Source organism: Piliocolobus tephrosceles, chromosome 5 (assembly GCF_002776525.5).
Source record: "Piliocolobus tephrosceles isolate RC106 chromosome 5, ASM277652v3, whole genome shotgun sequence".
Taxonomy (NCBI): Eukaryota; Metazoa; Chordata; class Mammalia; order Primates; family Cercopithecidae; genus Piliocolobus; species Piliocolobus tephrosceles.
This window is the reverse complement of record NC_045438.1, coordinates 101,951,633-101,968,796: the sequence shown is the minus strand read 5'-3', so window position 1 is coordinate 101,968,796 and position 17,164 is coordinate 101,951,633. Positions and strand designations below refer to the sequence as shown.

Below are 17,164 nucleotides of genomic sequence, written 5' to 3'. Positions count from 1 at the left end.
TTTCAAGGTTCATTCTGCAATGAGCTATGGCCATCCTATTGATTTTCAAAGACATCACTTACACTTTCAAGTGACACTAAAATGTAAAATAAAGAAATTTCCACAAGTTTCTAAGTAAATTTTGGCCAATTACTTGACATGCCAAAAAAAATTGTAGGTTTTCCACTGAACACCAAACCAAATTTGAGAATCTAGATAATTAACCTGTTTAAATATTTAAAAGATTGGTTTAATGTGAAAAGTGGAAAGGCATCTGGATTAACAGCTCCATCTCCAAATCCTGTGGGATGGGGGAGTGAAAGTTCTCCAAAGGAAAGCATCACGCATCACCAAAAGAAGGAGAAAAGGATACAAACATCAAAAATAACAGAAGTCTACTATATCAGCTTTACTGCATAGAATACTTCATGAATACCTTTTGATGTAATTTAATATTTGTACACACCTGTTTTTTGCAGTTAACGAATACTCTATTATTATATGGCTATGACATATTTAATTTAGTCCTCTGTGGTTGGACCTTCTTTGTTTTTTTGTTTTTTTTGTTTGTTTGTTTGTTTGTTTTTTTTTGGCTTCCATGCCCCCAGTGCTCAGAATAACCGTAGCACATAGCAGGTACTTTATCTTTGTCAAAACTTTTAATGACAATTTTTAAGATTCAGTGGAAGAATGATCACACAGAGAAATTTCCAAAGCATTTGGGTTTTTTTCCTATTTTCTCCAATTTGATATTGGGAACCCAGCTGTTATATTTCAGATAAATAAAATGCCTTAACTATCACAGCCTATGTAATAAAAGACTTTAAAAACAAATGTCCAAACTGTAATAGGGTACAGAAAATTGGTCTATTTATCCTGATTATTTGAGGCTATTTAACAGACTGATTTTTAGCTAAGAAGTTCAAGAGTATTAATGCCTGAAGACATTGATAAATTGCCCCTTAAGTTCTTGACTTCCAAAGAAAAGACTAGTCTTCTGTCACTACCCAATAAAGGGGTAGAAGGACATCATCAACAAAGTCAAGAGGACCTGCATTAATAAGAACAACTTGACTTTGTAAAATATTATCAAATTTACCGAGACAAAACCTACTATGCAGGAAGTCAAATTCTTAGATACTTAAAGATGACTTACACTAGTGGATGAAAAAAAGGGCAAATAGGTGACCTTGCTTTAAATCCCAGCCTTGGTTTTTCTGCAGGGCATGCCAGCTGCAATGCAAATTGTGCTGTGGATTCTATTTCTATCCAGATAATAACGTAAGTTATTACTAACCTCCCACTTACTCAAAATCTAGGTTATATTGAAATGAGGTCAGAAATAAATAGATAAATTGTTTCAGAACTTGAGATGAGAAGCTATAAGCCAATTACCAACTTCTCTGTTTGCTAGTCTCAGCAACACTTGTCATAAAATTTTACAAATGTCATAAAATTTTGTCTGGCAAAGTGGAACAACTATCTGAATAATGTTGGACTATCATAGCATCAAGGAAAAAAGCTGAGTGTGATTGATTTGAAAAGAAAAGAAAAGGTAGTGACACAGGAAAAAATGAAAATGTCTCGTGCCTTATTTGTAAGTGTTTTTTGTAAATAAACAACTTTAGAATATGATGTTTAGTCAAATATTGATGCATCTGCTTAGAACTTATCAACCATTATTTGAAAAAGAAGGGCAAAATATCGTGGTTCATTATTTCCTATAATTCCTGATTTCTTATAATGAAAGTTATTATAACTCCTAATCACAATTTATCCACTAAATACCCATTCTCCTTACCTTGTGTCCTTGTCTTCCTGGTTCACCAATTTCTCCTTTAGCTCCTTTATGACCCTAACAAATGCAAAATAAATAATTGTCCTGAGTTTGGTACAAAAAGTGATCAGAAGGCTCATAAAGTGATCCTGCTTCCCTAAATCAGTGCCAATGTATTACTAAGAAATGGGTTATGTCATAAAGAAAATCAGTGCGTTGAATGACCTTAACAGCACCATGACTGCCGTATATAATTAGTATCAGTTTTACTTAATAGAAAAACACTGCTCTAGAATAACAGACACTTCATTACCTAGTTCATTGATACCTGCCTGTTATTTCCTAGTCCCTGTTTCTCCAACTTCCTCACACGGGTTAGGAGCATTAAGTCTTCTCTAGTGCCGGGAACTTAACCTTTCAGAAGTGACAGTCTTGACCAAGCTCAGCTGGCTATCCCCTGCCCTCTGAAGGCTGCTCTGAAAATCCTTTGGCCTCCTCCATTCCCAGGAGGAAGGGCTGGTATAAGTGGACTTTCTCTGATGCACAACCTTCTGCCTCTTTCTGTGTACTGTTTGTTTGTTTGTTTGTTTGTTTGATATGGAGCTTCGCTCTTGTTGCCCAGGCTGGAGTGCAATGGCATGACCTCTGCTCACCGCAACCTCCCCTGCTGGGTTCAAGCAATTATCCTGCCTCAGCCCCCAAGTAGCTGGGATTACAGGTGTGTGCCACTATACCTGGCTAATTTTGTATTTTTAGTAGAGACAGGGCTTCTCCATGTTGGTCAGGCTGGCCTCAAACTCCCAACCTCAAGTGATCCGCCCGCCTCAGCCTCCTAAAGTGCTGGGATTACAGACGTGAGCCACTGCGCCCAGCCTACTGTGTACAATGTTTAAGTGCAAAGGGAAAGCAATAAAGGGCAGTGGGTGAAAGCTGCATTGAATGAGAAGAAGATCCCTGTCTTTTCTTGTCAGGCCACCTGTCCTAAGCATGTGTGTGCTTTGGGTAGTAACAGGAGCCAAAACTGTGAGACAAGCATTCCAAAATGAAAACTGTCAGAACTTTTACCCCTCAGAGAAGTATTTTTGAAATATAGGACACCTGTCCAGGCCTGAATCTTCTGCAGTTGAGGGAACCCACCAAAACTACCCTTAGAAAAACCCTAACGGAAAATCAGTGCCTTGGGGCCTTTCAGTTCACAGCAGAGCTCCATTGGTCTGGAATGTCTCCAAATCACTTTAGACTCACAGACTAGAGAGAGAGAAAGCTATTTATCCCCAGAATTTGGTATTGATTTGTTTGTATGGAAAATTTTCAAGTAATTATGATGTCAGACAGAGAAAAATACTTTTGGAAAGTCTCTTTTCCTGACTATTTTGCACAGTTTTTCAAATTTTTTTTAACTAAAAGTTTTCAAATACATTATGTACACAATCCCTTCCAACTGCCCCACCACTCACTATCTCCCTTAATAGGAAGCACTTTTTTTTTTTTTTTTTTGAGACAAGGGCTCTCTCCACCACCCAGACTGGAGTGCAGTGGCACAATCACAGCTCATTGCAACCTTGACTTCTCGAGCTCAAGTGATCCTCCCACCTCAGCCTCCCGAGTAGCCAGGACCACAAGTGCACGCCACCATGCCTAGCTAATTTTTTATTTTCTGTAGAGACAGGGGTCTCCCGCTGTTGTCCAGGCTGGTCTCAAACTCCCGGGTTTAAGCAATCCTCCCACCTTGGCCTCCCAAAGTCCTAGGATTACAGGCATGAGCCACTACACTCAGCCAGGAAGCAAACTTCTGAATCTTAATTTGGTGTTCTAAAGTCTCTCAATCTAATGCATTTTATTGGTATTTCTTCCCCAAACTAGAAAGCCATCCTATGATTAAACAGCCATGTCTTGGTAGGAATACATGTCAAGGGCAGCTGGAATTGCTAGGATTGAATAAGCACTACTTGCCTGATCCATCCAAGTGAGGTCTCTGTACCAGGAAGGTTAATGCTTAAAGTAAAGGCTCCATTTTATCTGTGGATAATACTCTTAAACTACTGGAAGTTTTTCTCTTACCCTCATGCCTGGTAGGCCTGGATATCCTGAGCGACCTGGTGGACAGGCATTGGGACACTGCCAGGGAGAGAGAGAACAAAGAGAAAGACAGACAGATAGAGTGCATAAAGTAGGACTCCCGCTTTGTGACAAAGTCTTTTTTTAAGGGATTCCAGTTACAAAACTCCATTGCAATAATATTCATTAAATAATTCTAAATACCTCTTTCCTTCTTCTTCTTATTATTTCACATTTAAAGCCAGAAATATTTCTAACAGAAAAGTGTAAAGAATATAATACCCTCCCCCATGAATCTATCATCCAGATTTAATAAATGTTAATATTTTGCAATATTTATTTCAAATCTAATTTATTGAAGAAAATATGTTTACAGATAACCTATTGTACCATGACAGGATTCATTTCCCCTTCCCATTCCACTAGACTAGCCACATCCTAAGTTCATGTCTCCCATCAAAGGGGCCAACATTGCATGTAGTGCACATTACCACCATCATTAGACTGTTAATCTATGAGCAAAACAAATCCTAGAGGAAGTTATTTGAATTCTATCTCTTTAAAACCTGGATGCTCTAGTGAAAAGCATGTCTTAGTCATAAAGTAAAAAGATTATAGAAGAACAAAGATACACCTATAATGAAAAATTCTTAGTCTGAGTAGATGCAAGCCAGTAGTCCACTAGTGTTACAGACTGCTCTGCCATCTGAGTGAAAGGAAAACATGGACACATAGTATATTCCAGGGAGATCTTTTAAAGAAAACTCATCTGCAGACTATATGGTCTTTGAATTAAAACTATATTTTGTTCAAAGGAAAGCATCTTACCAATGGATCTCCATCATGAAAGCCAATTGTTCCCTAAAGTAAATAAAATATTAAGGTTCAGAATACAATTAAATAATGAATTCAAACATACTAATAATACAAAGCTCATCAGGCAAGAATATAAAATATATTTGTTTAATAAAATATAAGAAACAAATAGGAGCAGATAATATGCTAATATTCTAAAATCCTGACTCATGGGCATGTTCTCTTTGGAGAGTTATGAATTGCAGTAGATTATTTTGGGAAGGCATTGAAGGGAAATGAAATAAGAGGCAAAATAGAAAATGTGGGGAACTCTGAATTACAAATAAAAATATGAATTATCTTCTATTTAAAGTCCTATTCTTTAAATTTTTCTTACTACGAAAACCTTTGTAAAAACTAGTTCATTTGAAAATGCTTCCTTTATGTATCTAAGTTTTGAGCATTTGAGATATCACAACTGTCAAAAGACTTCAAAAGTAAAGAGTAAGATATGCCCTGTAAAAACCACCTTTTAAATTATTGTGATTCCTCTACTTCTTGCCCTAAAAAGACCCATGCCCTGAGTGCAGGAAAAATTTGATAGCCATTTTGGAAATTTGAGGCAATGACTCAATTAATAGGAACTTCCATTTTGGGTTCTTAGATTTTTTTCAACCCTGACTCTCAGACACAAAGAGAAATTCAAGCTGCAAATAACTTACACTGGGTCCTGGGGGGCCAGGGGGGCCAGGTCGTCCTCTTCTCCCAGGGTCACCCTAAGTTATTTGAAAATTGTGACACAGTGGTTATACATGTGTCAAAACACAGTACATAAAAACAGTGAGGCATGAGAGAATGGTATTACTGGAAACCCCCACTGAGCTCAGCCATGCATAGATCTGCCACCAAAATCAATGGGTGGCCCATAATCCAATTAGTTCTACAAAATGAGAATAATAAAGGCATTCCAGTCTCACCGAGGTAATAAAACAAGTCAGAGAGAGGCTAGGGGAAAAAGCAAAGCCAATTCTTCTCTATAGAACGAACATTTGATCTACTCTGAAAACAAATTGGAAACACTACTTATTTTTCTAGTTGATTTACAGAGGACCCAGAGCAACCTATACGGCTAGTGCCATCCTGCTAACCAGTGCAAAAGAAGGCTTGCACTCAGTCTGAAGCTGTGAAATGGAAGTTAATCGCTGCAGTGCCTGACTCTTGCTAGTGCTGTTCACCCACAATCTATCCCTTGGTCTGTCACTGCACCTGTTGCAATGGGTCAGAAAATCAAAGAAAGCTACATCGAAGTAAACCGTTCAGATGAAAATGGGTTCCAATTACTCTTAACATCCAGTGTTTACTCTTGGCACATTTTCCTTCTTGATGTTCTGCCATAAAAAGTCGGAAGTACCTCACAATTATTTTAACTTTACAATCATTTCATATTCGTTCATTTGTTCACTAAATAAATTTGCAAACAATGAGCACATGTAGAGGAACAAACAAGGTATATGATACATGGCCCCTTCCCACAGTGAGTTTACAATTACCCACCTTCACATAACATCACTATGTCAACGTTTTTGAAATGTTTACTTAATATCAATATAAAGCATTTTATATGAGACATTTTTATGAAGTCCAGCTCTTTAATGTTAAAAGTTAAATTTTGTTGGCTGAATTATAACTTAATGATCCTAACATAAATATACATGGTAATAATTTTAGGCTATTCACTTTTATTTCATGCAGAGAGCCTAATACAAAAGCCACTAGACTCCAGTCCTGGCTGAGAGTCTGTAAAATGAGGACGACACTCTCTTACTTGACAATCTGGAAGTTGGGAAGAAGAGTTTAGCTGAAAAATTTAGGAAAAAATTAAAATCACTCTGCAAAAAATATTATTATTCCTGGTCCACACCAATATTATAAACTGGAATGAAATTCATCTGCCATGTTTTGGTTCGCAAGTGGAAACGTACAGTTAGGGTAATTTGCTTTCCCAGGTAACATCTTCTATTAAATCAGCAAAGGTCTATCAAAGTGCACTGTGGTACTCACAACAGGTCCCACACGGCCAAGCTCTCCAGGGAGTCCTGCTGTCCCAGGAGGACCCTGAAGGCAACAAATCAAAGCAAATGGTCATTTATGAATATTTTTACAATCTATCATACATGATATCAAATATGATAAATAATAGAATTACATTTCTGTATTAGCTTTGGTTTCCAATGACACAATCACTCATTTGATCAAACTTCAATTATTTAAGATAAAGCAGAAATTTCCTAAATTAATAAACGCTTGGTTTAGCAGAATAAGGGTATTATCCTTAGTAACCACCTAAGATCTTGTAGGTAGAACACAATAAACACCACTGAGTAGACTGTTAGTAGGAGAATAAGGTGGGGATTTGAGAAATAGGACATTTTTATAGACTGTGTAAAAATAAATGATGAAGTGATACTTACAGGGGGTCCAGGAATACCACGGCCCTAAAAGAGCACAATAAAAATGTTTATAGCATGATGTTTATACTTAGTATAAATATGAATGTAGACATAACTCAGCTAAAATAAACCATAAACTCTATTACTAAAAATGATGCTCATTCTAAAGAAAGCACTGAATAAAGAAAAGCAAACACGGCTCTGCTTCTAAAGGAAGCAGAAGCTTATTTCAGCTACTCAAACTTTCCTTTGATGTCTACGCTAACTGGGATTTTTCCAAATTTTTTTTTAAGGAAATCAAAGTAAAGAAGCCTTCCATGCTTGCCCTCAGGAGAACTTACCGTAACTCACAAAGAGGTGCATCACAACAGGAGAGTTTACAGGTTTTATTCATTTGTAGCGTTTTATAGGAAACCTACATTAAAAGCATTCTAGTTCTACAATCTACAATAAATTATGTTTAGAAGTTCCCCAAATAAACTTTCAGCACAGAGAGGCAGGGACAAAAAAGGGTCAGAAACACACTTCCCTTTCAAAAGGTTAGGCTATATTTTCAGACACTAAATTCAGTAGAATCATCCCTACAATGGGATGCTAATTTAATATGTTATATTTGATTTTTAAGCTAGTCATTCTATTTTATTATTTACATTTATATCTCTTTAGCAAAACCAAACTTTATACAATCAAGGATTGAACCACATCTCATTCATCTTCCTAGCCCCAACTCCTAGCACAGGGCCTAGCACATAACAAAACCTAATAATACGCTTGTTGAAATTAAAACTGAATATCAGCCACCTAGATCTCTGTTCTCTCTCTTTAATTTCCAAGTTCAATTTTTTCCCCTTGGGATTTCTCATTATTCTTTTCTCTCCTACTTTGGCTAGAATAGCTTTTATTCACAGCTGTCTGTGATATGATATTGATGTTAGCTTTTCACTCCAGACTTGCTTTTCTAAAATATGCGTATACCAAGCATCCCATGGATTCAATGCACTGATAATGATATTATTATTTCTAATTAGTTGGGCAGGCAAAACAAGCAAGAACTTCACATGGTCAGTATGCTTTAATAATCGGTGGGATTTTAAAAGGCATTGCTGGAAAAATGACTCCAGTTTGAACACTTTAATACATAGGCCAATTCAGGAAATAAGTGTTATGCTTGAAAACACCAAAGTCATCAATAAGTTATTTCATTATCAGAAACTAGATGTTCAACAAATTTCACTAAACAAAAAAGGCATCTCTGTAAGATGTTGAGATTAAGAGCTGAGTTGAAAAATATGGGAAAAAGGCCAACAAGCTGTTCACTTCTGAAAATAGGCTTATAACAGAAAAGATGACATGTTGAAATATGGTAAAGAAAATAGCACAAATAGGAAAACAGAAGAAAAAATACAGATTAAAGACAAGAGTAAAAGTGGAACAAAGAGCACAGTAGATAGGAAACGCAGCCTAAGAACTTAGTCCTCTTATATATACAAATAACACAAACCTGCCACACTGTGCAAATATAGAAAAAGACTAGTCAAGGAATCAGGCAAGTGATAATATCTGTTTAGTTGATATTTCCTTAGAGATAAAACCAGTTGTGAAGAATGTGGTGTGATACCATGGTCTAAACATTGAATACTTAGATTTGCTCTTGTTATGCAAGAAGTATTTTCTATCATTGCAGGTAAAGAGGGAATTGTCTACTGGAAAATACCACCTACAAATAGAATAGATATTTTCTACTGTACATTCAAACTACTCTAAAATTTTTCCACTCACAGTAGGAATGCTTACCATACCAGATGTCATCAACTTATTTGTCATGGATATTATGCAGAAAACTGCATCTAAAGATTTCACAATGGCAGAATTTGACCTAAAGATAGGAAATTTTCAATTCTGTAGCTTTACTTTTACTTACTGGAAATCCACGAGATCCAGGCACACCAGGTTCTCCCTAAAAATAAAAATAGTTTCATTGTACTGACCTTTCATAACATGAATATGTAATCATGAAAACTGCATAAATATTGAAAGCATTAAAACACCCCATTATGGTGTTTTTATTTTTTTTTAATTTCCAACTTTTATTTTATGTTCAGGGGTACACGTACAGGATATGCAGGTTTATTACATAGGTAAACAGCTACCATGGTGGTTTGCTGCACAGATCAACCCCATCACCCAGGTAGTAAGCCCAGCATCCATTGGCTATTCTTCCTGATGCTCTCCCTCCACCCACCCTCTATTTTCTGACAGGTCCCTGTGTGTGTTGTTCCCCTCCATGTGTCCATGCATTCTTTTTATTCAGCTCCCACTTATAAGTGAGAACATGCAGTATTTGGTTTTCTGTTCTGCATTAGTTTGCTGAAAATAATGGCTTCCAGCTCCATCCATGTCCCTGCAAAGGACATGATCTTATTCCTTTTTATGGCTGCATAGTATTCCACATCACAGTGCTTTTAAACACAATTATAGTTGAACAAGTGCATTTTAGATGCTTCATAACTTAATGTTAGTTGGCTTGCAAACACTACAATAAAAATATACTTCAGCATTTTTGTACCAGCAATTAATACCAGATGGCTAACTTACTTTTTGTCCCTTTGGCCCAACAGAGCCAGGGGATCCATCAGGTCCTGTTAATCCCTAACAGAGCAAGACAATGATGTTAGAACTATCATAACATCCTTAGGCAAACCACTAAGTAGAAAACTTTCATTTTATTTATTAATCATCTACAGGATGGTTACATACGCATGATGCAAATATTTGTAACAAAATAACCTTACTATAGTCTTACTCAAAAGTAAAGATTAACACAAGGTCTGCCTGTTATGGTTATTTCTTCTTGATAAGTTGTATCATATTCCTAACTTCTTGCTAATTGCATTCACAGGGTTCAATAATTTAGTGTTTTTTGTCTCTGCTTTGAAAAAAAAACTGCAACATAGCAATTACAATGCTGTAACAGCTAAGACTGGTAGGTCTTGGTTCTGTCATTTACTCAGGTTTATTTACCTCCTTTACTTCATTTATGAAACAAAAATACTATGTATCTCTCTACAGGACAAAAATCTCTGTCTACATTATGACAATGTCTTGGAAGTCAATACAATATTTCCTCAATAGGTATTAAACAGAAACAATCTCATTATTGCGTTATAGCCACTAACAGCCCCCTAGCCATCTTCTAGCAATGACAATTGCTTATCAAAGAATATTAATTCTTAAAGCAGAAACATTTGAAAGCATACATGTTTCTGCATTATTTTTCTTAGTAAAAATAGCTATAATTAAGTATATACGTTCATGTATGCCACTTGGTATGTAAAATTTAAGCCTATTATTATAAATCACATTTATAATTATCATATTTGATACTAAAGCAGTTATTAAATACATATTCTAAACATCCTCATTTTCCCTACTAGTACTTACTTTATCATCATCCTCAACATAAAACATGTATTAAAGAATGATAATATCACGTGTATACAAGAATTTCCACATTTGGTAAAGATACATTTCTACTTTTAATTTTTTTCTTTGCTCTTTGACACTTTCGGATGCTGTCATTTACAATGTAATCTTGAAATTATACCTTCCTAAAGATAAACATGATATATATGTGTGTACATATACATACATGGCTATATAAGTATCTTATAAACCCTTTCTATTATCAAGATTTTGAAGAAGAGCCGAACAATATTAATTGAGAGAGGGATCTCTTGAAAAATATGAAAGCCGTACTTAAAAATGGATGACCAAAATTCATATTTAGTCTGTCATGGTCTGAATAAACATCCATAAAATTTCTTCACGTAATTCATATAGAAAACTAGTTCACTGGCTACCATTTTTACATTTCTCTACATTAATTAATTTTCCTAACAATGTCACAGAGTGAATCAAAGCAAGTAGAAAAAAATGAGTTGAAAATGTTAATTACTGGAAATTTACCAAAGAAGAAAAATATTAAACACACACAAAAGAACTTCTGACAGACTGCCTTTGATTTTCAATAGCCCTAGTCTAATTACAACACTGTAATTTGGGAACAAACCTCAACATTATTAATTGCTAAGCACCTATGGTAATGAAATGTTTGCTTTGGCATTTCACAAACAAACCATACATCCAGGAGCGCTCTCTGGACGCACATATGGCATGTAAATTTTGTAAACCTCTGGGTATATTTAACGAATTGAACCTCTAACTCTCAGTTACTGCATTAAACCCTCCAAAGACCAATTCTGGTCAACTTTCATACACACAATCAACTAACATTTTTCAACCTGTGACTGGAATAACTGACAAGATTGGAGGACAGTTACTATAAAGCAGAACCAAGTAAATAGTTGGATAACCTGGTAGCTGTCTTCAGGTTATTTCATATTAAAAATATCCTCCATAAGACATGCTAAACTATGTCAATCACTGGAAAGTTCTCTGAACTAAGTTGAAAATGGATTCTGGTGTCAGATGTTACAGTGACACATGTTATGAAATAACTATGCAGAAAACCATAAGCTCCATGAGGACAAGAATCACATGTCCATCACAGTCCTAACATGTTGCCCTGGCGTCTAACCACTCACGACATGATTACTGCATGCAATAAGTTTAAGGAGGCCTTCCAAGTGGAAGGATATTACACTTATTCCTCCACATCGTCTTTGTATTCAGCTCAAATCCTGATCCTACCACTTGGCAGCTGTGGAATCATGGGCAAGGTCCCTAACTGCACAGTGTTCTAGACGCTGTTCCTCATCGAGAAAAGGTCCTACAAACGAACAAACCAAAATCTAGGTATTAACCATAGCGCTGTATTTCTTGTCCTCATCACATTTCTTTGATGACTGAATATTTGCACCTACACTGATCTTTCAGAATAATTTCTTAATAACTCACAATTCTAGTTATAAAGTATTTGCCACAGATAATAGTTGCATACATTCAGAGAATACAAAGGACCTGTAACCTCTGCCTGTAAAAATTATCACAGTTTAGCTATAATTCTTATACCTTATTCTAATTCCTCTTCTGCTTATCTCAAATAGATGGTATAAGAAAGAATAAAATACTGTTTTTAAAGGTCTCTCTGAGCATGTCACAACAAATAGTACATATAAAAATATCTCTATTAGGCCAGGCATGGTGGCTCATGCCTGTAATCCCTGCACTTTGGGAGGCCAAATGAGGTCAGGAGATTGAGACCATCCTGGCTAACACGGGGAAACCCCATCTCTACTAAAAATACAAAAAAAAAAAAAAAAACTAGCCGGGCATGGTGACTGGCACCTGTAGTCCCAGCTACTTGGGAGGCTGAGGCAGGAGAATGACATGAACCCGGGAGGTGGAAGTTGCAGTGAGCCGAGATCGCGCCACTCCACTTCAGCCTAGGCGACAGAGCAAGACTCCATCTCAATCAATCAATCAATCAATAAAATCTCCATTAATATAATTGCTGACAATAGCACAGTTGTCCTAAGGTTAGAACCAAGTTCTGTCTTATCTAATTTTATCTGTCCATAAGCCAAAAAAAAAAAAAATCAACTTAACCTGAAAAAAGGGCAGATTTGAGTTGAAATACACAGACCATACACATAACACATACATAATTCTCAAAATCCAGTTTGCAATGAGACCTCCTAATTCTTATTTCAAAGAAATAAAAGAAGAAAACATTACCAGTAGCAGAAAAAAGTGCCTTCATATGAATGTTCATACAGACAAACTTCTATATATGATAATATTGAAGCTGACTGTGCTCTGAACTTCATGTTACTGTTTGGCAGAGAATACCAGTCCTCAATGGAGATTTCCTTCCAGCATTCCGACAGCTCAGCTGGTAGGACTCAAGGCATACTTCTACAAGCATGACTGCTATGACTCATTTACATTTTCTGCCAAAAATCCATTCAACATAAGATAATGAACACTGAACAGGGTTCCTTTCTGATCCTTTCAACCATCATCCAATTAACCATTTTTTAACATTATCAAAAAATAACCCTTGTAATGGCCCAAAGAGCAGAAGACGAAATGATTCAAGGTTTAAAGTCCTACCAGCACACTCAGGTTCATTTACCAAGAAAGGACTGTTGAAGGTCTCCTACTTACTTAGCTCCCCTAAGGCCAAGGAAAAACAAATAGCAAATTCTGATCCAGTTACTGTGTTTCATTATTCTCAAAGATGTCCATTCTCAATTTAGAATAAAAGATTTTTTTAATGTCAAATCAGTCAAAGAGTGAAATAAGAAAACTTTTCACTTCCAGATGTCTCATGTGGCTTCAATTCAAAAGTCAGGGAATATAAAACATACCAATATTTATAAATAATTATAAAATATCAATTACAAATGGCTGTTATTATCCATATCATTCTTCTTGATCAGTGACTTAGGTACTAAAAATTCACTATCACTTTTTCTCTCTATTCTTGCTATTCTCTCTCATCTATTAAGAACGTCACTTGTATTTGCATGAGGCAGAATTGCCTGAGGAGTCTAAAAATCAAGACATCTGGATTATTTTGCTATCTTAGCTACTAAATAACTCTAGTTCTCTAAGGAAGCCACTTGTCTTCATAATTATTCAGTTTCCTTATCTATGGAAAGTAATATTAGACCAATCTACTTTCCAGGTTATTGTGGGTTAAGAGAAATATTTGTGGCAGTGCTTGAGGAAAATTTCATGTAAATGCAAATAGTACAGTTAGTTTTTCCCTGAGATCTAGAAAATGCCTAAAATACTGGCACATACATGGATTTCCTTTTTCCTCCCTTTTTCTCTCTTTCTTTTTTGCTTTCCTCTTCTGTCTTAGCAGACTAAATGGGCTCATCATTATCTCCCTGAGGTCAAAGTTCAATAATTTAAGACAGCTTATTCTTCTAGTCTTTTAATATTTGAAATCTGGTTTGTGCTGCACTGTGGGTCTGCAAATACAGACAAAGAAAAAGTTACTTGAAATTGTTTTCTATGTCGTACTTCTAAAAATTTCACAGCACTTTCATTTGTTTATCCAAAATTTCTGTTAGAGTGGGGAAATTACTTTATAAGCAAAACGAAGGATTGTCTTTATGACACCATGGTATAAGGTAAAGAGAAGAATTTGTTGAGCAAGCTACAAAACCACTACTGAATTGGGGGACAGATAAGTCTAACTTTCTGTCTGACATTATATTGCACCTTAATAGGAAGACAAGCATTCAGATGACCCATTTACGCTTCAATTACCAAAATAAATTTTTGAAATACAAAATAAATATTTTATTTACCAAAATAATTTTTTAAATTTAGTCAGAAATTTTCTTTTCATCCAAGACTAAAGGCTGATTGAAATTTCAAAGGAATATAGAAATAAATTCAAGCTACATTAGGCTACCAGCTTGTTCAGTAGCCTTGCATTTATCAGACTCTTTTTATTATGGTATGACAATTTCAAGTAATTATCAATGTTCTAAAGAGTTTGACTGCCAACAAGTTATATTATTTCAGTTCACATTACATTATACAAACACTCTTTTGAGATTTAGTTTTTACTATCCAAATATTAGTCCTTGGGTGCCTCCTGTACTGCTAATTTGCATACACAGAAAGTTCAAACTAGGGGCTTTGAAATGTAAACCAAGATCCATTTCCTAAAATACTATGTGGTGAAACTCTGTCTCTACTAAAAATACAAAAATTAGCTGGGCATGGTGGAGGGCACCTGTAATCCCAGCTACCATTGCACTCCAGCTTGGGCGACAAGAGCAAAACTTCGTCTCAAAAAAAAAAAAAAAACACTAAATAGTATAGACACAGTATAAACAGACACCTTCATTATGGGAATCCTGACAAAGAAAGCACACCTTAATAACAGTAAAAATCCAGTTATTTATTTTTCTTTCAAAATGAAGGATCTGTCTTAAACTGTAGTCAAAAATTCTTGGAAATCATAATTAGAGGTTTTCGGGTGCTTTCTTTCATTTGGAAAAGTCTTTAGTTTTTGGAAAACACATAAAGTGGTAACTTGGAGAGTAACTTGAGTGATGCACCATGGTGCTCTCTAAGAACAGACGCCATTTCTTACTTCATTTTGTATTCCAGGGACAAACTCAAGGACTGGTCTGTAGTGGGTCCTCATTACACATTGTTAGAATGCATGGAAAGAGGCTGAGAATCCTGAAGTCATTTGACCTTGAAGAAGTATTATTTAGTGTTAGGTTTACCGTATAACTCAGCATTTGATGGAGATGTGGGTAAACTGGAGAAAGCTTGCTAGTTCCATGCAATCCTAGCCAGCTCATTTCTGCCAGTAATGCCAGCCAGGAAAACTCCATGGAAAGAGGAAAAGCTAGTTTTGAATTTCTAAATTCAAAACTAGTCTTTTTTTTTTTTTATTTTAGTTTTTTATCTGATAAGTGTTTTCCTGCCGGCCCCATCCCCCCGCACATCCCCACTCACTTCAAGTGCATCTTTCTTTTTCACATTCCTTGGGATTTAGGGGTGCTCTGGCCCTTTGCCTACCTGAAGGCTCTTGTCCTAAATTAATGCAGGGAGTGCCAATGAAAGAGCAAGGGTGAAGGCTAGCTTCCAGGAGCCTGCCAGTGGACTCACAGCAGGTAAGCCGAGGCCAGTACAATCTACTGCCATCCGTACCCGCTCTGCCCGCAGTGGGGCTGAGAGTTCACAATGTGCACTGTGAGGTCACCGTTAGAGACAGGAAGCCGGTATCCGCTGCTGTTTTCTAAGAGGAGGAAATGCCAACGCCTCCTAGAGAGAGGTATCCTCACCTTCACAAGTGCTTTTGCAAAAGCTGCCAGCTCCTGGATCAGTCAGGCGCTGGCAGGAGGCCAAGTTTAGAGCCACAGCGCATTCTCTCACTCTTTCTCTCTCTCTCTCTCTCACACACACACACACACACACACACACACACACACACACACACTTATGCATACCCACCACACATCCCAGGCTGGGTGCCCTCCCAGCACTCGCCTACTCACATCAGCGCCAGGTGTGCCAGGCTTGCCTGGAGCTCCTGGCTTTCCCGGTTCACCTGCAGGACCCTGAGCAGAGGGAGAGGGGCGTGGGGGCAGGAGAGAAAAAAGGTGCAAAGTTGAGACCCTTCAGACACAGGAGGCTGCAAAACACTTCTAAAGGAAGGAAGTGGAGCGCCATTTGCTCCACTCAACTTACCAGGGGGCCCGGGGGACCCTTAGGACCTCGGTCACCCTGGAGGGGTAAGAGAAAAAGAGAGAGCTGTCTATGAGCGGGATAGGCTGGGGACCCCACTGGGACAATCCCAGGAGAGCTCACTACACGGATGGGGATGGTGTAAGGGTCAAACGTGGAGGTACATGACCAACAGGGACACCTCTCCCTCCAAAAATCCCCGGGCTCCTAGGATTCAACCCCCAACTCTCGCCCATGTCCGATCCTGCCTTTAAGTGGGGTGGCAGGAAGGGGAGACCCCGGTCCTCTCTAAAAACCCACAGGAGCCCTGGGAAAAGAATAGGAAAGGGCAGGACCGGGGAACAGAGGTGGCCTGGAGATAGAAACTTACGTCGATGCCGTCTATGCCCGGAACTCCAGGGGGGCCCGGAGGCCCTGGAGGACCCTGCTCGCCCGGGGGACCTCTCTGGCAAAAATAGCAGACATAGGTTAGTGGAGCACATTGGGCAACAGGGAGCAACTGAGCGCGGTGCCCTGAAGCCCCCGCCTCCGTCGGGTAAAAGATACCTTCCAGAGGAGGCCGGGTTTTTGAAACCCAACACAAAAATGTCTCAGATCTCCAAGCAAGCGCAGCTTTGGTCTCCGCCATACTCCAACGAGCTAAACTGTGGAGCTAGAGCAGGATTGACGCCCTCAAGGTTGGGGGAGGCTTCACTGGATCTCACCTCTGCAGAGTGCATGAAACCCAGGAGGAGTTGTGGAAAAGGGAGGGTCTAACGCCTTTTTATCCTCAAAAGGATTCAAAAATGAAAATGGGGCTCATTCGATACTTCGATTTATCAGTCATTGCAGGTCAGTGTTTTGGCCAGAATGGAACAGCCAAGAACAGAGACTCCACACCAGGATCTTTGTCCAGTAGAATGGGGAGGTGGGGGGT

The 17,164-nt window shown here is 37.7% G+C and overlaps 1 protein-coding gene across 2 annotated transcripts in view; it reads right to left on the bottom strand.

The window, feature by feature from the left end:
* COL9A1 (collagen type IX alpha 1 chain) overlaps positions 1–17,164 on the bottom strand; it is an 86,735-nt gene that overhangs the window by 50,343 nt on the left and 19,228 nt on the right. For both annotated transcript variants that reach the window (XM_023230286.2, XM_023230287.2), the window contains 11 exons: positions 16,619–16,693; positions 16,252–16,287; positions 16,059–16,121; positions 9,655–9,708; positions 8,981–9,016; positions 7,081–7,104; positions 6,671–6,724; positions 5,332–5,385; positions 4,643–4,675; positions 3,818–3,874; positions 1,781–1,834 (listed from right to left, as the gene is read on the bottom strand). In XM_023230286.2, coding sequence (XP_023086054.1) covers positions 1,781–1,834; positions 3,818–3,874; positions 4,643–4,675; positions 5,332–5,385; positions 6,671–6,724; positions 7,081–7,104; positions 8,981–9,016; positions 9,655–9,708; positions 16,059–16,121; positions 16,252–16,287; positions 16,619–16,693 — 540 coding nt within the window. The remainder of the gene's footprint in view (positions 1–1,780; positions 1,835–3,817; positions 3,875–4,642; positions 4,676–5,331; positions 5,386–6,670; positions 6,725–7,080; positions 7,105–8,980; positions 9,017–9,654; positions 9,709–16,058; positions 16,122–16,251; positions 16,288–16,618; positions 16,694–17,164) is intronic.